This window comes from Zeus faber (assembly GCF_960531495.2).
Source record: "Zeus faber genome assembly, chromosome: 12".
In the NCBI taxonomy this organism is placed as follows: Eukaryota; Metazoa; Chordata; class Actinopteri; order Zeiformes; family Zeidae; genus Zeus; species Zeus faber.
In genome coordinates this window covers 10,271,916-10,293,318 of record NC_137196.1, presented here as the reverse complement: position 1 = coordinate 10,293,318, position 21,403 = coordinate 10,271,916, and the positions used below count along the sequence as shown (strand labels likewise).

The following is a 21,403-nucleotide window of genomic DNA, read 5'->3' as shown; positions in this document are numbered from 1 at the left end:
CAACAACAACAACAACAACAAAAATAATAATAATAATAATAATAAAAATAATAATAATAATAATAATAATAATAATAGCGCTTTCGTGCAATACCGTTTTTGTTTAATGACAACAATGTCTGATAACATCCACAGCACGATAACTGAAAAATGAAGGAGTTACTCAATTGAGTTAGTTTCCCAGTACGAAATAAAAGTCACATATTGGCATAGAATGACAGATGCATCGTATATGTATATGTCAATGTTTATTATTCATTATTTAAACGAGTAAAAAAACGTTACTTTTGTTTGCATAATTAAAACAACGCTCGAGCCAGGAGCACGGAGGCCACGCCCATTTTTCTGACGCGACTTCCGGAGTACTCGGCCAGAGGGAGAAAAAAAAAAAATAGCTGGTTGGAGCTAGCTAGCACGGGCTAGGCGCCGATTGACCGACACCTATCAAGACGCTCCTGTTAAATCATCCATGTCAAGACACAAGAAGGGCCTGCGAAGTCTTGTGCTGGGTTTGTGTAAATACAGCGGCACCATATATCACCCGCATATCAATTGTCAGTTGGTGAGTACAGCTAGCTTTCAGGCGAGACACACAGCAGTGTATCCTCCGCTACATAGCACTAGTTCCCTTGCTAACGATAGCTGACACTATCTGGACGTTCAGCCTGAACGCCGGCTCGCTTTAACGTCAAACATGATTACTTCGCAGTCGCACCAGCGCCTCTTCGCTTCTATTCGCTGTCCACTTTAATTCCACTTTGATCATTTGTTTATTTGTTGGTCGTTTTATTACAGCCGTTGTGTGTCGAATCTTAAAAGATGTGTTTGTATACAAACTTTCATCATTTCCAATTGTTGACAGATTGAGAGGTTTCTTGTCGAAGTCACATTTTATTTTATAATTCATGTTTTTATATATTTTTTATATTTTATGTTTATTGTATGTCGCCGTTTCTTCGTGTTATCATCTTTGCCTATTGTTTTTACGTGAGCTGTCATAACACCGCAGTTCGCGGTGAAGAATCTGTATCTATTTTCTTTTAATTATAAAATCGCTGGCCAATGTCAAAGGGTTAAGTTTGAAATGAAATGTGCTTATACATGATTTTGCCTCATTTCCTCTCCCTCTGCATGGCATTACGTGTAGCATAGTAGGATATAGTAGAGGGGGTCCTGAGGGTGATTGTTCATTGAAAGGGATTCATTGTGGTGTAGTAGTGGGATTTGAGCTTCCTATACAGTAAACACTGTCTAGCTATATCATTCTCATATTTTTGCCAGGTTGTTAGAGCCCTACATCTACCAGATCCTGATCCAGCAGTTACTGTACTCCATTGTTTTGGTTAGCTAATTATCGAATAACCTCCTAATTCTGTCCTTTTCACTACTTTTCCATAATGTATAACTCTTTACTTGGTGCTGAAAGCTTTCCGCCAAGGCCCAAATCTCATGAGTAAAAAAGATGCGCTGGACACCACTGTTCCTTCATCTCCTACTGTGTATCTTCAAACGTGAACATGTAATAGTGTTATTGCGGCATAATACAAAAACAATGTCTCTGGACTGTACATTGGTGATAGTATATTTTGGCAATGTGTTCTGGCGATGTAAGTAATGGGTTGTCTTTGTCTTGTGATCCAGCTGGCTGAGTGACCACAATAGCAAAGGTTGGCACCATCGTGTGCCTCTAAATTTGAGCACCCAGGGAAAACGGAGTCCAGGTACAGTCACTATTAAATATTTTGTAAATGCTGTGATTAAAAATGTTCATTTTTCATTAGAAAATCTTAAACAGTATTTCATCCCATCTTTAAAGAAAAAAATATTTTTCATTGTCATTTTCTCCTCTGGTAGAAGATGAACGGATTGTCTATTCGAGAGTTATGCTGCCTGTTCTGCTGCCCCCCCTGCCCGAGCCGCATTGCAGCCAAACTAGCTTTCCTCCCCCCGGAGCCCACCTACGCCCTCCTGCCTGACCCAGATCCGGGCTCCGGGACCGGTGCTGCGTCCGGGATGAGCTCCGGGGCACCTCTGCCGTCTCTCGGAGCCCCGGGCCTTCGCTCCCGGTTGTCCGGCAGCGGAGACAGAGCGGGAAGCGGCGGTGGAGCGGGAGGCGGAGCAGGCGTGGGGGGAGGAGGAGGCGTCAGTGGCGGGGAGGGCAGGTGGAAGCTGCACCTGACGGAGCGGGCGGAGTTCCAGTACTCGCAGAGGGAGCTAGACGTGATGGACGTATTCCTCACCAGGTCCAGCCGAGGGAACAGGGTGGGCTGCATGTACATCCGCTGTGCCCCCAACGCAAGGTGAGCTCCGTCACCGGCCCAACTAGCCAACACCCTCCTGGCGCTGTGAAAGCCTGTTTATCAGAATCTCACTCATCTGTAGTTACCGCTCAGCGAACCAGCTTTTAATTCTTCCTCTTCCTGGTTAGTCATTGTGACATTATAAATAATATAATGTCTGTCTGTTACTGATGAAAGAGAATTCTCGGATTTTTGGATGTTTGATTATGACAGAGTTTATTGTATTGATTGGATGTTTATGGATGATACTGACAGGAAATCACATAAGGTTTGTTTCTTGCATTTATTAAAACCCTTGGATAGATTTAGGAACAGTTTTCATGTAGTCATTCAGTAAAGTGTCTCTTGAACGACCCTCATTCCAGTGGGATTCGTTGTACATGAGGTTCTGCTGAAATTTTAGATTTATCGCTTAATAAGAATTACTCAAATGTTGGTTTACTGTCGTGCTTACCCCCTCGTTGACAGATCTGTAGTGCCCATCAGTTTAGATTTGACCAACTTTGGATTCAGACTAATAAAAAAAAAAAAAAGTGATTAAAGCATTATACTATAATTGTGAGAGCTTTATCTCTGTGCAGGCATTCTGTCAACTCACAGTGAACTCTCTGCTTGCCACACACTAGTCTCCTGTTTAAAAATACTGTTATCTCTGCTTCTCAGGCCTTATTAAAATGTTGGTTCCTATTAGGGCTGCACGATATATCATTTTAGCATTGTCATTAGTCACATCGCAGGACATGCAATGTCAAGTAAGGCAAAATAATTCAACACGTCATGCTACAACTTTTTTGCTGCTTGATACAAAAGGAAAATTCGCATGGTTCTCATTTTTACCTGACTATTCTACAAGAGAAGTCTGTTTGATATAACATAGTTTACTCCAATTTAAGGGTTCTTGGTAGGGTTGGGTGGGCGGGTGGGTATCAAGAACTGGTTCCAAATTTCCAATAACTGTGGATTCGATAAGGCACGTGCAGTCGAGTCGGTTTATTGCTCGCTCACCTTTATTTTGTCACCACGTTCCCCCATGTTTGTTTACATCGCTCCCACCTGCAGATAACGTAAAGCACCGTTGTCCATGGCGTAAAAAAAAGTGTGTGCGTGCGTGTGTGTGTGTGTGACTATATAAAAACAGTACTTTATTATCCGCCGAGGTGTAAAGATGCATTGCTGGGGTAAAATGGGAAGTGGAGTTGTAATAATCAAGCACAAAAATTAGACCTTGATAACATATATAACGTGAGATGTACTGACCTATCGGCCGGTGACCGGAATTGGTTGGTTTTCACTGGCCGATTAGTGTCAGATATATCTCATTCTGTGCCGGTCAAATTTACACACCCTATACTGTGCTCATGTACTGTACTCGTAAAAATGTTCTGATACTCAAATCTGATGCCAACGTAATGTAACATAGTTGCGTAGTAGATGCTAAAAAAAAGAGCAAAAGAAATTAAACGTCGGCTGTTTGGAATTGCTTCAACGTAAACAAAAAGATTAGATAAATTATTTATCTATCGCCCGACAATATTCCAACATTGTGCAGACTGTATCTACCACTTTACCAGCGGCGCTCCGCTTGTGATGAAAGGTTTGACTCGGTTCTTGACGAGTCACTCAGTAAAACGAGTCATTTGATTTTATTCAGGTGGTTTAATGCATAGTGAGCGAAGGAAGACCTCCAGTGAACGACAGCGAGAAGAGTCAGCCATTCATTTTATTTGTTTATTTTTTTGTTATGATTGCAATTTACCATATAAGTACCATATAAACCTATATCTGTACTTAAAGTGAAAGAGGCTTTAATTTGAAGTTTGAACTGGACATTTCCATGTAAGGTATATGTTGGTGTCCTACTAAAACTCAGTGAAAGTTACAGGTTAAATTATACTGAAACTTGGTGACAGTCTCATTCTATTTTATTGGAACTTAATGACAGTTTCATGTTCTATTATTGTTCCACAGTGAATAATGAACAATAATAAACCGTGTCAAAATCAGCAATCTCACTATTATGGTAACTGAAAATTGCAGCGGTGGTCCATATGCAGCTGCCCTATCATGTGAGCGTGATCATATCGCGGGATGTATTTGTCATTAACGTACAGCAGATTGGAAATCGGAATCTGCAAGTCAGACTTAGCAATCAGCCAAAAAAATTGCAACCAAGGCATCTCTAGTTGGTAAAATGTTTGGTAACTTTATGAGATGATTCATGAGATGATATTACTATATATAGTTAGACGTAGTAGCTTGCATATGATGTGATGGCCTTGTTACAAGACGGCTACGGTGTGAATAACTGATGGTCATTTAGCTGCAGTAAGTCAAACGCCACGGAGACTCCCTGTTCCATGATTGTGATTCTCAAAATATTTGACCAAGGTTGGCAGGTCTGCAATAGCAAAAAGTAGTAAAAATATAATCTACTGTTATTCAAAACAACACACAAAAAATACAATAAGACACGTATGACGAATAATGTGAGTTTAAAATTTTTCGAAAAGGACATTAACTTTTTTTTTTTTTTTTTTTTTTAAGGCTTAAACTAAACTAATCAGAGCGAGAAGCTGCACCACGGTGGTAAGTTTCTCAATAGGAAAGTGCTCAGCGAGGTTGTGCTATGAACGATAAGTTATAAATGGTGGGAACCAACATTAAATAAGGCATGAGTTGGAAAAAAATAGCGAACCTGTCCTTTAACACTTCAGTTAAAAAATCTCTTTGTTGTAAAATGCAGTTTTTGTGCATTTCCTATTTGAAAAACTCGAACCACAATTCGAAACGTCAACAAAACAACTTAATCGAAACTGTCATAATCTCTCTTCTCTCCATTTATTTCTATTGTGGAATTTCTGGTCGGACATACATATTTTGGGTAAACTGAACAGTTAAAGAATTAAATTACAATTAAAAAGCACTGTCTTTTTTCTGTGGGTTTTTTGATACAGTGCAGTGAGCACGTTATGACACTTTGTCCGTGACACTGTTCCCGATCACCCCCTCTTCGTGCGTTATGTTCAGAAAATAATCTTAGCGAGTCTACAAGTTGTGCCCCCTTCCTCCGTGCCCCATCCCCACACTGTTGTTAGTTGTTTTATTTGGAGGGACGGGGCGCGGTGATCGGGGCGCATGGAGAGCCGTATTTGCGTCCGGATGCGACGATTCACACATATAAAAATATATTTATGATTCTCCTTATTTATAGTTCCCAATTGGAATGTTATCGCTGTGCATTTTTTAAGCTTCTATCTGTTTTATCCTGTTATTGTAATGCACACTGACTGACTGGTGAATGGGAGATATTTCCCGCACGTTATGTGAATGCCCACACGCAACTTGTGGTCCGATCTGCATGGTCCGCATTAATGGTTGACTGCCTCCAAAGAAAACAAATGTGTTTTTATTGTGTGAGTGTTTTTATTGTAGATGTATTTATTGTTATTTTATTAAACCAAAAAAACATGGCCAACTGTGCGTAATGGGAACACTTGGGCCCCCCTGCCCCCTCGGTCAACAGCACAATTTTGGATGTCACCCAAGCCTACTAGCGAACATAGCTTTTCTACTTTGATTGTTGATCTCTCGCTTGTTTTTTTAAGTCGATGCTTAAGGCTACAATACCAAACCTACTTTTAATATTACAGTCTTGTCTAATCATGCCAAATGTTTTGCCAACGTTTAAATTGCTGTTACTATAAGAAAAAAAAACTGCGCTACAGTCTGAACATGAAATTGACCAAACCTACTTTTAATATTACAGTCACGTCTAATCATGCCAAATGTTTTGCCAATGTTTAAATTGCTGTTACTATAAGAAAAAAAAAAACTGCGCTACAGTCTGAACATGAATTTGACTGCCCCCCCCCAGGTTTACAGTGCTGTTCTCCCATGGCAACGCGGTGGACCTGGGCCAGATGAGCAGCTTCTACATTGGCCTGGGCACGCGCATCAACTGCAACATCTTCTCCTACGACTACTCAGGTTACGGCGTGAGCACCGGCAAGCCGTCCGAGAAGAACCTCTACGCCGACATCGATGCCGCCTGGCATGCCCTGCGTTCACGGTACTCAAAGTGTTTTCCTCTACCCTGTCATTGGGAAATTGCCCAAGGACGGATACAGGCCGCTGTTCCTTTTTATGACAGACTAAAATGACCTAACCTGCTATCGAAACCAGCAATTACCCTCCGTGGATTGTTTGCTGTAGAGGCGGGTAGTTGTGCAGGTGTTTTTATCGGTGCCTGTTAGGAGTGTCAATAAAAAAATGTTTTGATTGAGATTTTACAGTGTGCTTACCGGGTCCTTGAGGTGCTTGAAGTGCTGGAATTTCACCCTCAAAAAAATTTGTACGAGAATACCTCGAATACCTTGAAAATAGTGCCTTTAGTGCTGAAGTCCTAGAAAAAAAATGCGATAATTGAAAACCTGTGATATTTCCCCCTTGTTTTGTCCTTCAAATCGTAACGTCCAATAACGTATGTCGTAACGTACGAAAATTTAATAACATTTTTTCCAGAATCGCTTTTAGGATAAAGAGTATGCCAGGAAAATGTAAATGTAATCCAGCATGGTTGGAAATAGACACTTATAGTAGATGACAATGAGATTAATAATAGATATATTGAGATATACAGATGTGGACAAATTTGTTGGTACCCTTACAGCTCATTGAAACAATGTTTCATTCCTCCTGAAAAGTGAAATTAAAAGCAATTTTCTCATGTATACCTGCATGCCGTTGGTATGTCATAGAGTAAAAATAGTGAAAATAGATAAATTATTGCTAAAGAGATCATTTATATTCTAAAGTGGCCGGAACAAATTTGTTGGTACCCTTTCAATGAAAAAAGAAGAACCCACAATTTTCTCTGAAATAACCTAAAACTCACAAAAGTAATTGGCCTCCATCATTGTTAATTCCATATTTAATAGAAATCAGGCTTTGCTTTTGATTTTTGATTCAATAGAATATTTTACATAATAAAACATGAAAATGCCATGGACAAGAATGATGGGACCCATAACCTAATATTTTGTTGCACAACCTCTAGAGGCAATCACTGTAATCAAGCGATTTCTGTAGCTGTCCATGAGACTTGTGCACCTGTCAACAGGTAGTTTGGCCCGATCTTCCTGAGCAAACTGCTCCAGCTGTCTCAGGTTTGAATGGTGCGTTCTCCGGACTGCATGTTTCAGCTCTTTCCATAGATGATCGATAGGATTCAGAGGCCACTTTAGAATAGGCCAATGTTTTGTTCTCATCCATTCTTGGATGCTTTTAGCTCTTTGTTTTGGGTCATTATCCTATTGGAGGCACTGGGCAGTACGTTTCGCTCCAGAATGCCTTGATAGCACAGATTCAAGGCACCACGTGCCAGACGCTGTAAAGCAGCTGCAAAACATAACCAAGCCTCCATGAACATAGAGCTGATGTGACTTGCCAAAAAGCTCCAGTTTTGACTCTCCTGTCCAAAGGACATTCTCCCAGAAGCATTGTGGCTTGTCAATATGCGTTTTAGCAAATTCTAGTCTGGCTTTTTTATATTTTTCTTTAAAAAGTGGAGTCCTCCTGGGTCTTCTTCCCTGGAGCCCACTGTCACTCAAAAAGTGACTGAAGGTGCAGTCAAACACTGATGTACCTTGACCCTAGAGTACAGCTTGTACCTCTTTGGAAGTTGTCCCTGGCTCTTTTTCTACCGTTCACAATATCCTTCTGTTTAGTCTGGGGTCCATTTTCCTCTTGTGGCCGCGTCCAGGGAGGTTGGCTATAGTCTCATGGACCTTTAAACTTCTTAATAATATTTGCGACTGTAGTCACAGAAGCATCAAGCTGCTTGGAGATGGTCTTGTAGCCTTTACCTTTAAAATGCTTGTCTATAATTTTCTTTCTGATCTCCTCAGACAACTCTCTCCTTTGCTTTCTCTGGTCCATGTTCAGTGTGGTGCACACAATGATACCAAACAGCAGAGTGACTACTTTTCTCCATTTAAATAGGCTGAATGACTGATTATAAGATTGAAGACATGTGATACCAATTAAAGAAAACAGTCAGTTTGAAATATCACTATAATCCAATTATTTATAATCTTTTTTAAGGGGTGCCAACAAATCTGTCGAGGCCGTTTTAGAATATAATTGATATCTTTAGCAATAATTATCTCTTTTCAAGGTTTCTTCTCTTTACTCTATTACATACCAAAGGCATGCAGGTATACATGAGAAAATTGCCTTTAATGTCATCACTTTTCAGGAGGAATGAAGCATTGTTTCAATGAGCTGTTAATACCAACAAATTTGTCCACGTCAAGTAACTTAAAATGAACTAACTTTCTCATACTCTCCGAATCAAACCAACTCTAACCCACCAAACAAACCATGTGTTCCAGGTACGGCATCAGCCCCGAGAACATCATCCTGTACGGGCAGAGCATCGGCACGGTGCCCACGGTGGATCTGGCCTCCCGGTTCGAGTGTGCCGCGGTGGTCCTCCACTCCCCACTCACCTCGGGCATGAGGGTGGCCTTCCCCGACACCAAGAAGACGTACTGCTTCGACGCCTTCCCCAAGTAGGCGTTCTGTAGCCCCTCACATATGGAGTGGATTTAGAGCAAATACTACTTACTTACTAAAGATTTGCGGTCAATCCGTGCATGTATATCCGTGATGGCACACTTTTAGAAACCTATATTGTGAGTCACAGATCTGCTTTTGTGCATTTGTGCAAACTCATCCTGTGGATACAGGACAACGTGGCGACAAATCTTATTAGTGCTATTATTCTGTGAGAAGTGTTAGAAAAATCAAGACCAATCAAAAGTCAAGTTTCAGATTGGATAGCCAATCTGAACAAGAAGAAGAGTTTCAGAGGGCAACATAATTGTAAAAAAAAAAAAAAAATTGTGTGTGTGTATTTTTTTACTTTCCCCTCCAAGTAAAGGAGGATGTACAGAAATGGGTAACATCAGAAAACGTTAGTAGGTTGACAATGATTATTTTTATACTTTTTTTTTCAATATTGATTTAAAAACAGACGTGCCACTTTCAATTGAAGCTGCAATTGGCAAAACACAACCTCAATCATTATTGCTCTAGAGCACTATCGATCTCGGGCTCAGAGAGTTTTGTAAAACCCCGTACGTCTCAAGCAGTTTATAATTTATACTGGACAGAAGCAAAATTCCTTGGCAAAAGAAAGTCCACACCTCCTGACTCTTTTTGCCCCTTTTCAGCATCGAGAAGGTGTCCAAAATCCCGTCCCCGGTGCTGATCATCCACGGCACAGAGGACGAGGTGATCGACTTCTCCCACGGCCTGGCGCTGTTCGAGCGCTGCCCCAAGGCGGTGGAGCCGCTGTGGGTGGAGGGCGCCGGCCACAACGACATCGAGCTCTACAGCCAGTACCTGGAGAGACTACGGCGCTTCATCAACCAGGACCTGGCGGCTCAGCACACCTGAACACACACACACACAAGCACGCACACACGCACACACACACACACACACACACACACACACACACACACACACACACACACACACACACAGAGCCACACACACTACGCTACTGTGTTAGTGCGAATGGAAGTGTGTGTGTGTGTGTGTGTCTGTGTGTGTGTGTGTGTATGGGGTGGGGGGGGGGGTGTAGTGATAGATTGTTAGGAGTGGGAATGCGTACAATAACTGATGCAGGTGCTGTGTGTACACGAGATGTGAATGTGTGTGTGTGAGTGTGTGTGTGTGCGCTTGTGCGTCTCGATTTTTGAAATGAAGGACTACCCTGACGAAAACTATTCGTCACACGTTGGAGGGGACTGCATGCGGATAACCGCCACTCTACAGAGACTTACGTGTGTGTGTGTGTGTGTGTGTGTGTGTGTGTGTGTGTGTGTGTGTGTGTGTGTGTGTGTGTGTGTGTGTGTGTGTGTGTGTGTGTGTGTGTGTGTGTGTGTGAGAGAAGAATACCTCCCAGAGCTCGACCAGATCTTCTCTCAGAGGACGTGCGCGCTCCACCCCTCTCCCTGTGTCACTGATTGTGACTGCCAGGGCGTTTTTATTTTTATTTTTTCTTCCTACTTTCCCGCTCCTCCAGCTTAAGGCGAAGCTTTTCTTTTTCTGCTATTTTGCGTGGCTTGGGTAACCCCCTTCTCTTTCTTCCTCTCTCTCTCACTCTTTTTTTTCCCCCCCCTTTTCCCGTCAGTCAAAGTTGAGGGTACAAGGTCGAGTCTCGGAACGCCGTCGCAGGGTTCCGCCTCATTTCCCCTCCCCGCTCCGGGCGACATGGCAGTGGGGTCTTGTTGTTGGCTAAACATGAGAAACGTGCCACAGGGAGCCATGGCGGGTCCCCTGTATTTCCCCCAGCGTCCGGTCCTCAGTTTTTGTTGTTTGTTTTGTTCTTTTTCTTCCGAACGAGCCGGCAGAAGTTTTGAGTGTCGTGACGCCGCGGGTTGTTGAAGTTTAAAAACCAGGGCTCTGAGAGGTGTATTGACGACGTCTGGTTGGTGATGTAGCCTTTTTTTTTTTTTTCTTTCTATTTTTAATCAAAACACGACAAATGCCGGGGCTACCTGCACGAAAACAACATCATATCACAAGTAAACGTGTTTTTTTTTTTTTTTTTTTTCTTCTTGTTTTTGTCATCTACAAAAACCGAAGGTTCCAGTGCATCGATTTTTACTGATGTGTGAAGTAGGAGGCGTTCGACAGACCACACTGACACAGCACGGATACACAAGACTCATGTTTTATGATTTTTGTTTTCATGAATGTGAATGAAGTCGAGGAGGTCTCTTTTTTTTTTTTTTTTCACCTGGTGTATCGAATTATTACTTTTAAGAGTAAGAGCAGCTCTTCTCCGGCGAGGGGGGCCTCGATGTTCTAGGTTTAAGGAAAGCGGCTGCTCAGTTGACCAAACTGTCGACCGTGTGTGTGTGTGTGTGTGTGTGTGTGTGTGTGTGTGTGTGTGTGTGTGTGTGTGTGTGTGTGTGTGTGTGTGTGTGTGTGTGTGTGTGTGTGTGTGTGTGTGTGTGTCTGCTCGTATAACTTCAGAGAGTGATCTGATGAAACCTTGTGTATTACCCTGTAGTCTCCCACCGCATTATGTTTCCATTAATCATGTCTCGCAGTTGTAGCTCATCACAGGTTGAACCGCGCTTTTTCACACACACTCCTTCAACGCGCATCGCACCGTATTTTCCTGCTTTTTGGTTTTCTTCCCGTGATGCTGTGCGAATCAAAGCGTCACGCGTCCCCAAACGGTACCGGCGATGGCCGGCGGTGCGCTTTGAGCCTTTCACTGTTGGTGTGGTGCAGGTTCCACCACACCGTCGCACTTCATGACAAACGACACACACACTCGTTGTGTAGTGTGTATCTATACACACACGCACACACACACACGTGCACGCAAACACGTACATTACATGCGATATGAAATACAGATCAAGCATGGAAAAAAAAAAAAAAAGCAGGTCTTAAGTTGAAAACTATTGTATAAAGCATCCAAAGTGTATTGAGGGGTGTACCTTTTTATGTGTTTGTGTTTATATATATATATATATATATATATATATATAAACAATATAAATCTGTGCATCTCAATTGACTTTCTTTAGCTGGCCGACAAAGTGCCCCCCCCCCCGGTGAAGAGATCTTTTTTTTTTTTTTTAATGATGGGAAAGCAAAGTACATGAAATAATAACACACAGAGCTGCTGACGTTCCCTCCAGATCCACTGTCCTGTTCAGATCCACAGACACTCCAGTCTGTGACCATAGCTGCTTCTTCCTTTTTTTTTTTTTTTTTTTAAACGAAAGGGAAACTTTTTACTGTGCTAGCACTGATGTGGATACTTTTTTGTGGTCGTGCCCTGAAATACAACTACACTAGTTTTTGCAATGAGAATCCCCGCCCCCTCCTCCTTCCCCCATCATTTTCCTCAACCAGTCTCATCCTCTTTTTCCCCACGTCTTTTGATGTGTGGACTACAGAGAAACTCCCTCTCGTTGTTTGGGGGGTCGTTCCCCTGATCTGTCAGAAAGAGAGCGTAGTATCCTTTCTCTCCTCTTGTGTGCTTAGGTCACATTATCAGGGGGAAAAAAAACGAACTACAAAACCACCCATCATATCCTTCATAACACGCATAACGTTTTTTTTTCTCAACTACCACTATAGATTTCACATCCCCCCCCCCCCCCCCCATTTATTTTTTTTCGGTCATCATTTTTTTTTTATTTGGGCCGCGAATATCGAAGGAAACTTGATGCATGTCCGTGATGTTTTTTCTGAGCGGGTTAGCGGCGCAGCAGGACGGCCGTACCGGTTCCTGAGAAAGCAAGCCGAGCTCATGGCGTTGAAACATTTAAGCGCTTTTTAAAAAGGAAAAAAAGAAAAACAACAAAAAAACGGGACTTAAAAAAAAAAAAAAAAAAAAAAAAATCTATATAACTGATACTAACTGATGTATTGTCATGAGTTTTGTGCTAGTTTTTGGGGATGGGGTAACGGTGGGTGGGTGGGGAGGGGAGGGGGGGACTAGACGATATACTGTAAGTGGGCTGTTTATATGGTTACTATACTTACCTATTCTATTCTTTCTTTGTATTATGATTTGTAATTTTATGTTGCTGTTTTTTGAACTGCGAAAACGATGTAATGGAATTAACTCATGGGACTGAATCTTGACCTTTTTATTGACAACTGAAAATAATAAAAAGAACACTTATGTACAAAATATGAAACAGACACTGCCTTTGTACACGGTTCTTTTTCCCCCGCTCACGGTGCAATATTTATACAACAAAAATAGATTTGATAGTAAGACAATCAGTATCCGATCATAATCAGATTGCAAACTTCGTGACTTAAACAATATGATAAAATAATTTTTTTTTTTTTAAATAATTCCAAAAAATGCAGCCTCCCTGTTTTTTTGGGTTTTTTTTTTACCTGTTGAGGCTTTGATTTCATTTGCACTGTAAGGTAAAATAATTAAAATAAGTATTGCTGTGGATTCGGTAATCTTGTATCACAGTTAAATATAAAAGTATGTCAATTACATTCTTGATTGAACTTGTGTGTACTGCGCAGGCGTGTACATACAAGCGCCGACTGAGTTAAAAGGTAGGCACTGCCATCTGCTGGCTGCTTGGTGGTACTACAGCCATTGCCATAAAATAAACAGCTGCAGTTAAGGCTCAAGATTCAAGATTTTTATTTGTCACATACATATACATACTTTCATACATATATGCAGTGAAATGTAATAATTTATATATAACTTATATTTATATATAAGTTAAAATAAGGCTATTGTTGTTAGTGTAGAGGGGAAAACCTGCCTTGATTTTTTTTTTTATTTGTAGAATTGATTATAAAAGTGGCCAAAATGTATAATGTATCGTTTGTGTGTTCATATCCCAAATGCACAAAAAACGGAATGTTTGGCGTTAAGACTTGTTTGGAAGAGATCCAGCCAGAGCAGCGGTCAACAGGTTACGAGGCTTGAAGAGCACTGCTTTGTTGGATTTCTCTTTTTGTCCACGTCCTTGCTATTTTTCCTTGTAGCTGCGAAAGAAGAACAGAGAACATTATTTATTACACACAAAAATACACGCATTTTCAATTAACACAGCAATTGAGTGTATGTATATGTATGTGTATATATAAGTGGCCACATCAACTTCCATCACAGGTCATCAGAGTTCTAATTGTATGTCTAAATCCTCGTTTGTTACTCAGCTTCATCTTAAAGCAAAACAAAAATCTCTTGAGTGTGCACTGTGTGTCCACTCACTCCGTGTTGCGGAAGTAGACTTCAGTCAGGGCTCCCAACGAATTCAACTGCTCTTCTAGTGCTATGATCCTCAGTCCAATGTACCCCGATGCCAGCAAGAGCAACACTAACCTATAACACACACACACACACACACACACACAGATTAAAAAATAAATATATTAAACGATGCAGCCGCCTAGATTGGCCGGATGGTCCATGACAGGCTAGTGACAGGTCCGTGCTTATCTGAATAGAATAAATGGATGTATCCGGCTGGCAGCCGGCTGGGGGCGGAGTGGCTGGTACTGTACATACATATCTTGAATGCCCTTGGAAGTAGATTGTTATTTTAATTTACTGCTGTAATGTCGTGTCAATTTGAATAGAGAGCCTAAAGTAGAAGGATTTTTGAGCGGCTCGCCCATGACTAGAATATCTGTCTGTGATTTTTATCCACCATGAAAGGACGTTATACCACATTAGTGTACTTTGTGTACGTACAATACAACGTACAATAGTCAATCTAGGTATTTGATCAGTAGAGAGCTCGTCCAAATGCAGCTAATCTGATGAAATGTTCCCCACTCGTTCAAGAAAGACAACATACCGCAGATTGCAAATATAAATGAAAACGCGCAGTCAAGCAGCTAATGGCAGTTTACCATGTGTGAGACATCAAGGCTGGATGGACCCAGTGTGTTATTATTATTATTACGTCGTTATGCACACAACAGATTCAAGAGCCGTTTTTCTCACAACTATTAGAGATACACTCACAATAAGAAGAAAACCCAGAAGAAAACATGGTGAGCGGCGACGTCTCTCAGAAAGACGAAGGAGGCGACTCCCTGGGTGACGTGCCGAGTCCACGACGCGGCCGCTTCTAGGAAGAATCGGTTCGAAAGTGAAGTCAGTGGGACATCTACTTAAAAACGGGCGTGGAGATTTCGGGATGTTAGGTAAGCATGCATGTTGTGTGCGCTCATGCTTGCTCACACACGCACGCACAGGCCCACACACAGACCTGTTTCCTCCTCCGCCCTCATGCTGTTTTGGCGGCTGGAATTGAGCACATCATGAACTAAGACGGCGGAGTTCAAACCCTCAGCTACTTCCCTCCCGTCTTCTGAGGACAAAATGGAGACAAAGAAAATCTGTCACGCACGTCCTGAACACGATCCTAACCTTCACACGAGGGCTGAGATTACGTCATATTTCCACACCAGGAGCCGGGCGTGTCTTGGCATTTCGTTTTTCATCCCTTACCTCCGTAGGACAGTTGAGAGAACTCATCGAGAGAGAAGCTGTTTCTGTTTGAGCTCTGGTCCAGACTGTCGTCCATGCTGGAGTACCTGGACGTCTGTAGGGAAGACTAAGTCAATGTGTGTGTCGCCGCGATTTCACTGGGGCAAAAGCAAAGAACCCACGGAAACGCATCCAGGAAGTGTTCCGCCACCCACCGTGACATGCTCGACTTCGTTCTCCGCAGAAGAGCCGTGTGGACTGCTGTTGGGACTCTCGCCCTGCTTTGGACACACACAGACACACAGACAGACACGTGCGCGCGCTTCACTTTCCAGTCACAAAAACGACCATTTTGGACAAGTGTGCAGATCCAGCGTAGGGAATTACCTGCAGTTGTGAGCAGAGTGATTGCAGGAGCTTGTAACACACACTGCTCTTCCTCATCGATAACAAGGAGTGCTGAGGAGGGGAGGAGGGGCAGGGGGTTGTAAGTGAATATAACGTACTGTCTGCCAAAGCTACACCTTAACTCCAGAGCGGGGTCTGACCTTCTCTCCGTCCACGGTGTGAATCGTCAACATGGACATCGGCAACTTGTGTTTCTTCACCTCGCTCACACTGGACGTGGGAATCGCCACCTGGGGGAAAAAAAAAAAAAGAGCACTCGTCTTTCAGCTTCTATTCGGTGACCTCTGTAATGGGAAACTCTACAGTGGGGAACTGCATAGTGTTGAGCTATACAGCGGAGATTGCCACAGCTGTGATCTGTACAGTTTGGGAACTCTCTAGGGGTGAACTCTATAGTGGTGAACTCTATAGTGGTGAGCTCTATAGCCGTGAGCTCTATAGCGGTAGGCTGTATAGTTGTAGACTCTATAGTGGTGAGCTCTATAATGATAGACTCCATAGTGGTGGGCTGTATAGTTGTAGACTCTATAGGGGTGAACTCTGTAACAGTGAACTCTCTAGTGATTAACTGGATGATGGTGAGCTCTGTAGTGGTGAACAATATAGGGGTGAACTCTCTCATGGTGTACGCCATAGAGGTAAACTCTGTAACAGTTAACTCTCTAACAGCGAACTCTGTAGTGGTGAACTCCATAGGGGTGAACTCTGTAACGGTGAAGCCCATAGCGGTGAACTCCAATGGTGAACTCTGTAATGGTGAATCAGCAGGACACGCCACCTTAGTGTCTTTGAGGAGCACAGAGGAGTAGAAGCAGACATGCTGCTCGGACAAAAAGAGCTTTCCGTGGTAGAGGACCTCTCTCTGGAGGGAGCAGGCGAACGCTGAAATGCACGCACACACACACACACACACACACAATAGAACACACATACAAACGTACACGGAAAATCATTTCAAATGACTGAATAACATTGATGTTCTTTCGGTTTGTGAATACAGGAGGGATTGAAACCCTTATCTCTGGAGAAAATGAGCTTTGTTTCTCATTAGGGTGTGGAAACACGTCATCTAGAACCGGCTCCAACTAGCTCTACAGGCTTTTGTGACAAGAACAAGTGAGTTCAGTACATGAAGGTGTATATTTGGGTGTTTATGTTATGTCCATTGTACCAGTGTAATAGGCGTTTTTCAGAATAAAAAAAAAGAAAGAAGAATGATAATAATGATGTTTCAGCCATGGCGCATGTTCTTTCCCGCCAAAGGTGCCGGAAGTATCTAATCAGAAATCAATGGACCTCATAGAATTCGGGACACGCCGTTACGGCTCTTCACTATCAAGTGACCAGATCCAGATAAAACATAGCCGGATTGGGATCGACTTACTGTGCGTCAGGTTCTCCCCCTCGGGGACATCCGGGAACAGCTTGTGGAAGATTTTGTTCTGCTTCACAAAGCTCTGCAGCACAAAGGAGAAGGTGATTCAGGGAGATGGCTTCGACGATGCGCGACACTACCGCCGCGTCCCCGCACTCGAGAAGTAAATAAGCGGAATTACAGGATTGGTGATGAGTTCATCTGACCGCTCGAAGCTTTCCGTGGCGTTGTCCCTGTTGGGTTAAAAAAAAAAAAATAATGGAACAATAAAGCAATTTGAATTTGGCTGCAATTCAATATTGGGCAATATCCCGCTATGAAACTATTCAATACAGTACAATCCCATACAGTGGGAATCCTTTTTAGTTGTATATAACATTACAGTGAAATTCCATCAATACAATTCCACTACAAGGAGGCAGTAGTATCCATAAAACTCTGTACAGGAAAAGCGCTTCTACCGCTTTTGATCGATTTGAACATTAGATCAACTGATCCAAACGGGCGTCCAGCCACCAGCCTGCCCGTACCTGGCATCACTCCTGTCAAGGCTGTGCCTGCGTTTCTGGATCTGGAGCTGGGCCTCCTGGATGCTGTCGATCTGCTTCAACCTCTTACCCACTTGCCTGGATCCTCTCCGTCTACCGAGCAGCGAGCCGCTGTCCAGGGATCTGGCACGACACGAGGCAAGGCAGGAGGACAATGAACGACGGTGACAGTTTCGGCTTTTTTTTTTTTTGTATCGGGAGGTGAAGTTTGCCAACAACGGAATCAAGAACATAACAAGAAATGACAAGGAGCTCCTGGTTGAACATGATCCACATTTAAGTACCTGCAGGTCTACTCCGAGTGCTATCGCCGCTTGAATCGACAGTATATTGTCGTATATTGAACAGGGTTAAATATAATTGAATCAGGGGGAAATTCTACATTTGTTTAAAGTTTTCTTTCGTTTTTGTCATGGATATTTCTTGTGTTTTATGTGAAAAAAACAAAAAAACAATCGATACAGTAGTAAATTACCCTGATTAATTGTCCAGGAATTGTATTGTTCTACATTTGTCGTTGGAATAATCAGAAGAGCAAATTCATTTTCAATACTTCAATAAAACGTTCAATTCCCTTTGATTTTATTCTTCTTCACCTGTAAAAAAAACAAAAAACAATATAAAAACAAACAAAAAAAAGATCTGTATTTATATATAGAGTTGTGAACGGAGTCTCGCAGAAATCATTTAACTCCGCCGAAACGATTTATTTAGGCCAATGAATATATATATTATATATATATATATATATATATATATATATATACTGTATATACACACTCAATGTCATGGAGCAATGGGAAGCTGAACACAGACACAAGTGCAGTTCTATTTAATATTTTGTTGGAACTACAGAGTAGTATTTCAATAGACAGGGGAATGGAAAAGTATTACTCACACAGAGCTGTCCAGTGAGTACCGCCTCATACTGCAAAAGAGAAAGTAACCATACATACAAACTGTTGTTATTATTATTATTATTATTATTATTATTATTATTAGTACTAGTAGTAGTACTAGTAGTAGTAGTAGTAGTAGTAGTATTCAAATTAGTATTCGTTTAGTATTATGATTAGTATTATTTCGTTTACCACAGGTGTCCTGGGCCGCCTCACCTTTTATACCTGTGACCAAGCGACGGCGTAAGAAAAAGGAGGCGGGTCAACGCGTCTGCGTGAACCAATCAGCTTTAAGGGCACGGCGCCGCGAACCCTTGCGTCACCCAGGCGATGGACGGTTGGACTCTTCTTTTGGGATCTGGTTCTCGACGACTCACTCGGTGGAAGAGAGCCGAGCGAGGCCGGACCTCCGGTGAACGACGAACGCGAGTCGGGAAGAGCCGCTCTGGCCCCTGAGCTGTGAACGAGAGTCTCGCAGAAATCCTTTAACTCCGCCGAAACGATTTATTTCGGCCATAGAAAACAAACTTTTAGCCTAATTCACTCAAAAGCATTCATTTTGAAATGAATGAATGAATGGATGCATTCTGTGCAATGTATTTTGGTGGAATGCAAGGTGCAAAATCAGTCACGTTTCAATTTGAATCACGCCAGAGGCCTTGCTCCTCAGTCATTGTTGTTCTGTTCGCTAGTCGAGGGTGAACTCGGTCGTCCGCCATCGTGCCCGAATCGCTTGAAAGATCGGTTCGTCGCGAACGGATCGCCACCCGCACGTTCGCCGCCGCCCCCTGTTCACGGCGACCGTCTCACAGGTGACGGTTCAGGAGCGTCACGCAAATGGACGCGCAGGGACTTACACAAGTGGTTACTTACTGAAGGAGGGGGGGGTGCACTTTTTCTAAACGAACCCCGAGCGCCCCTTGTAAGATCCTCTTATTTCCCTGCGATCGACTCCGATTACACCCGGTGTCCGCCTGCGGCAGCGTGTCGCGCCAACCAGACAGAATCCACTCATGAGAACCGAGCACCGAAGAGGTGTAATAGCGGAGCCCCACGCCTCCAGGAACGGGAGTCATTGTTGCCGCCGTGACACAGCGTCAGAGGCGACGGGATGATCCAATGATCAATCACAATAATTACATTTTCTCAAAACTAAATAAACGGTGGCCCGAGGCAAACTGTATCATTGTATTTCCCTCTCCGGTCGACTGTGATGCTTCAGGGTGTAATTCATTCGTCATCATCGTCATCATCGTCTTTTCTTATTTTACTTTTTTTTTTTTTTTTTTTTAAAGATGAACCTAAAGTCAATACAGGAATCTGCTTTGTTATCTGCCATCAACTAAGTACTTAAAAGACTCAAATCAAATACTTGAAATACTTGGCTGAGCCGACGACCTAGACAAAATATCGGTGTCGTTTGTTCTACATCCAATTCCACGTTTCTCTCTTATTGTGTGGCCATTAGCATGTGTGTGTGTGTGTGTGTGCGTGCGCGTGTGTGTGCGTGTGTGTCATTACATGAAGAATGCTCTTTATGATTTGTATTCACTGGGCCTCGTCCCAACAAGTCTCCAAACCAGGGAGTAGTCAAAAGGTGCCACAAAGGTTCCGTAAAAACATCTATATCTCCATTTCAAAATAAATAACCATTGACCCTAAAGCGAGTGGAGAATGCAAAGCCAGAACTGTGCCAAAGCAAAAAAAAAAAAAAAAAAAAGCCGAAACGGCAGAAGCGGCAGCAGAGGTGATGTATAATGGAGCACGTCGTCGTCTGGGTCCGGCCCTCATGGGCGTGTGCCCTCTCCGCAGCTTCCGCTCCGAGTCTCCACCAGCAACATTCTTGGGGCTTTTTTTATCTCTTAAATCATAAACAGGCAGGGCGAGCTGCCGAGACAGAGAGAGAGAGACAGAGAGAGAGAGGGAAGGCTCCTTAAGGAGCAGGAAGCCCATTACCTAATTCAAAGACAACGCTCCTAACTGATGCGTTCATAATCATTTTCTTTGGTGGTCAGCCGGTGCATTCCCCTTTCCCAGCGTTTTGCGCAGTCGCACTGTTTTCCCTCGCTCAAAAAGCGCTGACTTTGTCACCGCCGTTGATCAGTGGGTGTGTGCGGCAGCTGCTAGCGGCCACAGAGACTCTTTTGTGAGGAGCTCGTCCTGTTCACAATGTGCACTGTGGCATGAAGGGCAGCGGGCGAAGGTGCTCTCACAATGGCCGCGTCTCGACGCTCTGCAAGGCTGCCGGCGCCGCCACCTAGTGGGGGCCCCAAAGAGAACGATCGGCAGCTGTTATGAAAGGTGTGGTGTGATGCACGGTGAGCGAGGGAGGACTTCCTGTTTTTTGTCAAAACTATTGATTTGGGCAGAAGAATGCAACGTGGGGATGCCCACAAGTGGGATGCCACCACTTCTCATTGTTGCAACCATTCCAATCAGGTAATTTGATCAATGTAGTCGTCAGTAATTATCTTCACTTTGTGAGTTGGAGATTCTCTTGCTCCGGTTTGTTTGCGTACGTTCGTTTCTTTTCGTTCGCAAATCGTGCCTGGCGGCAATCGCCAAGAGGCGAAAAGAAACAAACGCGTACGTCATGTAAAACATTTGTTCACTACGAATGAATCCTTTGTGTGTCTTGCATCAGTAAGCAGCAGCTGCATGAACAAGACCAAAATTCCCCTCACAGGACAGAGGGCACGTAAAAACACAAAAATGAAATTAGGCGACACATTGATCTGTATATCCAATCATCCTGCTTTTAATACAAAGTCAAGATACAATATCTACATCCATGGTTTGAAAGGAAAGAACAAGTACATGGGTGAGGGCGATGGGAAGGGCTGGGCCCT

General features: G+C 43.0%; 2 protein-coding genes across 2 annotated transcripts; one reads left to right on the top strand and one right to left on the bottom strand.

Moving 5' to 3' along the window:
- Positions 1-425: 425 nt before the first annotated feature.
- Positions 426-9,761, top strand: LOC307238429 (alpha/beta hydrolase domain-containing protein 17A-like; the record flags this gene model as incomplete). Its single annotated transcript, XM_080011399.1, has 6 exons — positions 426-562; positions 1,642-1,721; positions 1,855-2,300; positions 6,175-6,369; positions 8,693-8,872; positions 9,536-9,761. The coding sequence occupies exons 3-6, from the start codon at positions 1,858-1,860 to the stop codon at positions 9,759-9,761; spliced, it is 1,044 nt and encodes a 347-aa protein (XP_079867525.1). The 5' UTR covers positions 426-562; positions 1,642-1,721; positions 1,855-1,857.
- A 1,216-nt stretch (positions 9,762-10,977) lies between these two features.
- Positions 10,978-18,182, bottom strand: LOC307238333 (uncharacterized protein). Its single transcript, XM_080011265.1, has 12 exons — positions 17,638-18,182; positions 17,289-17,340; positions 17,117-17,189; positions 16,511-16,614; positions 15,873-15,962; positions 15,712-15,783; positions 15,540-15,605; positions 15,346-15,439; positions 15,104-15,205; positions 14,857-14,962; positions 14,098-14,208; positions 10,978-13,868 (listed from the first exon to the last, which is right to left on the bottom strand). Exons 1-12 carry the CDS (start codon positions 17,886-17,888, stop codon positions 13,853-13,855), a joined length of 1,137 nt encoding a protein of 378 aa, XP_079867391.1. The 5' UTR covers positions 17,889-18,182; the 3' UTR covers positions 10,978-13,852.
- Between the last annotated feature and the right edge of the window lie 3,221 nt (positions 18,183-21,403).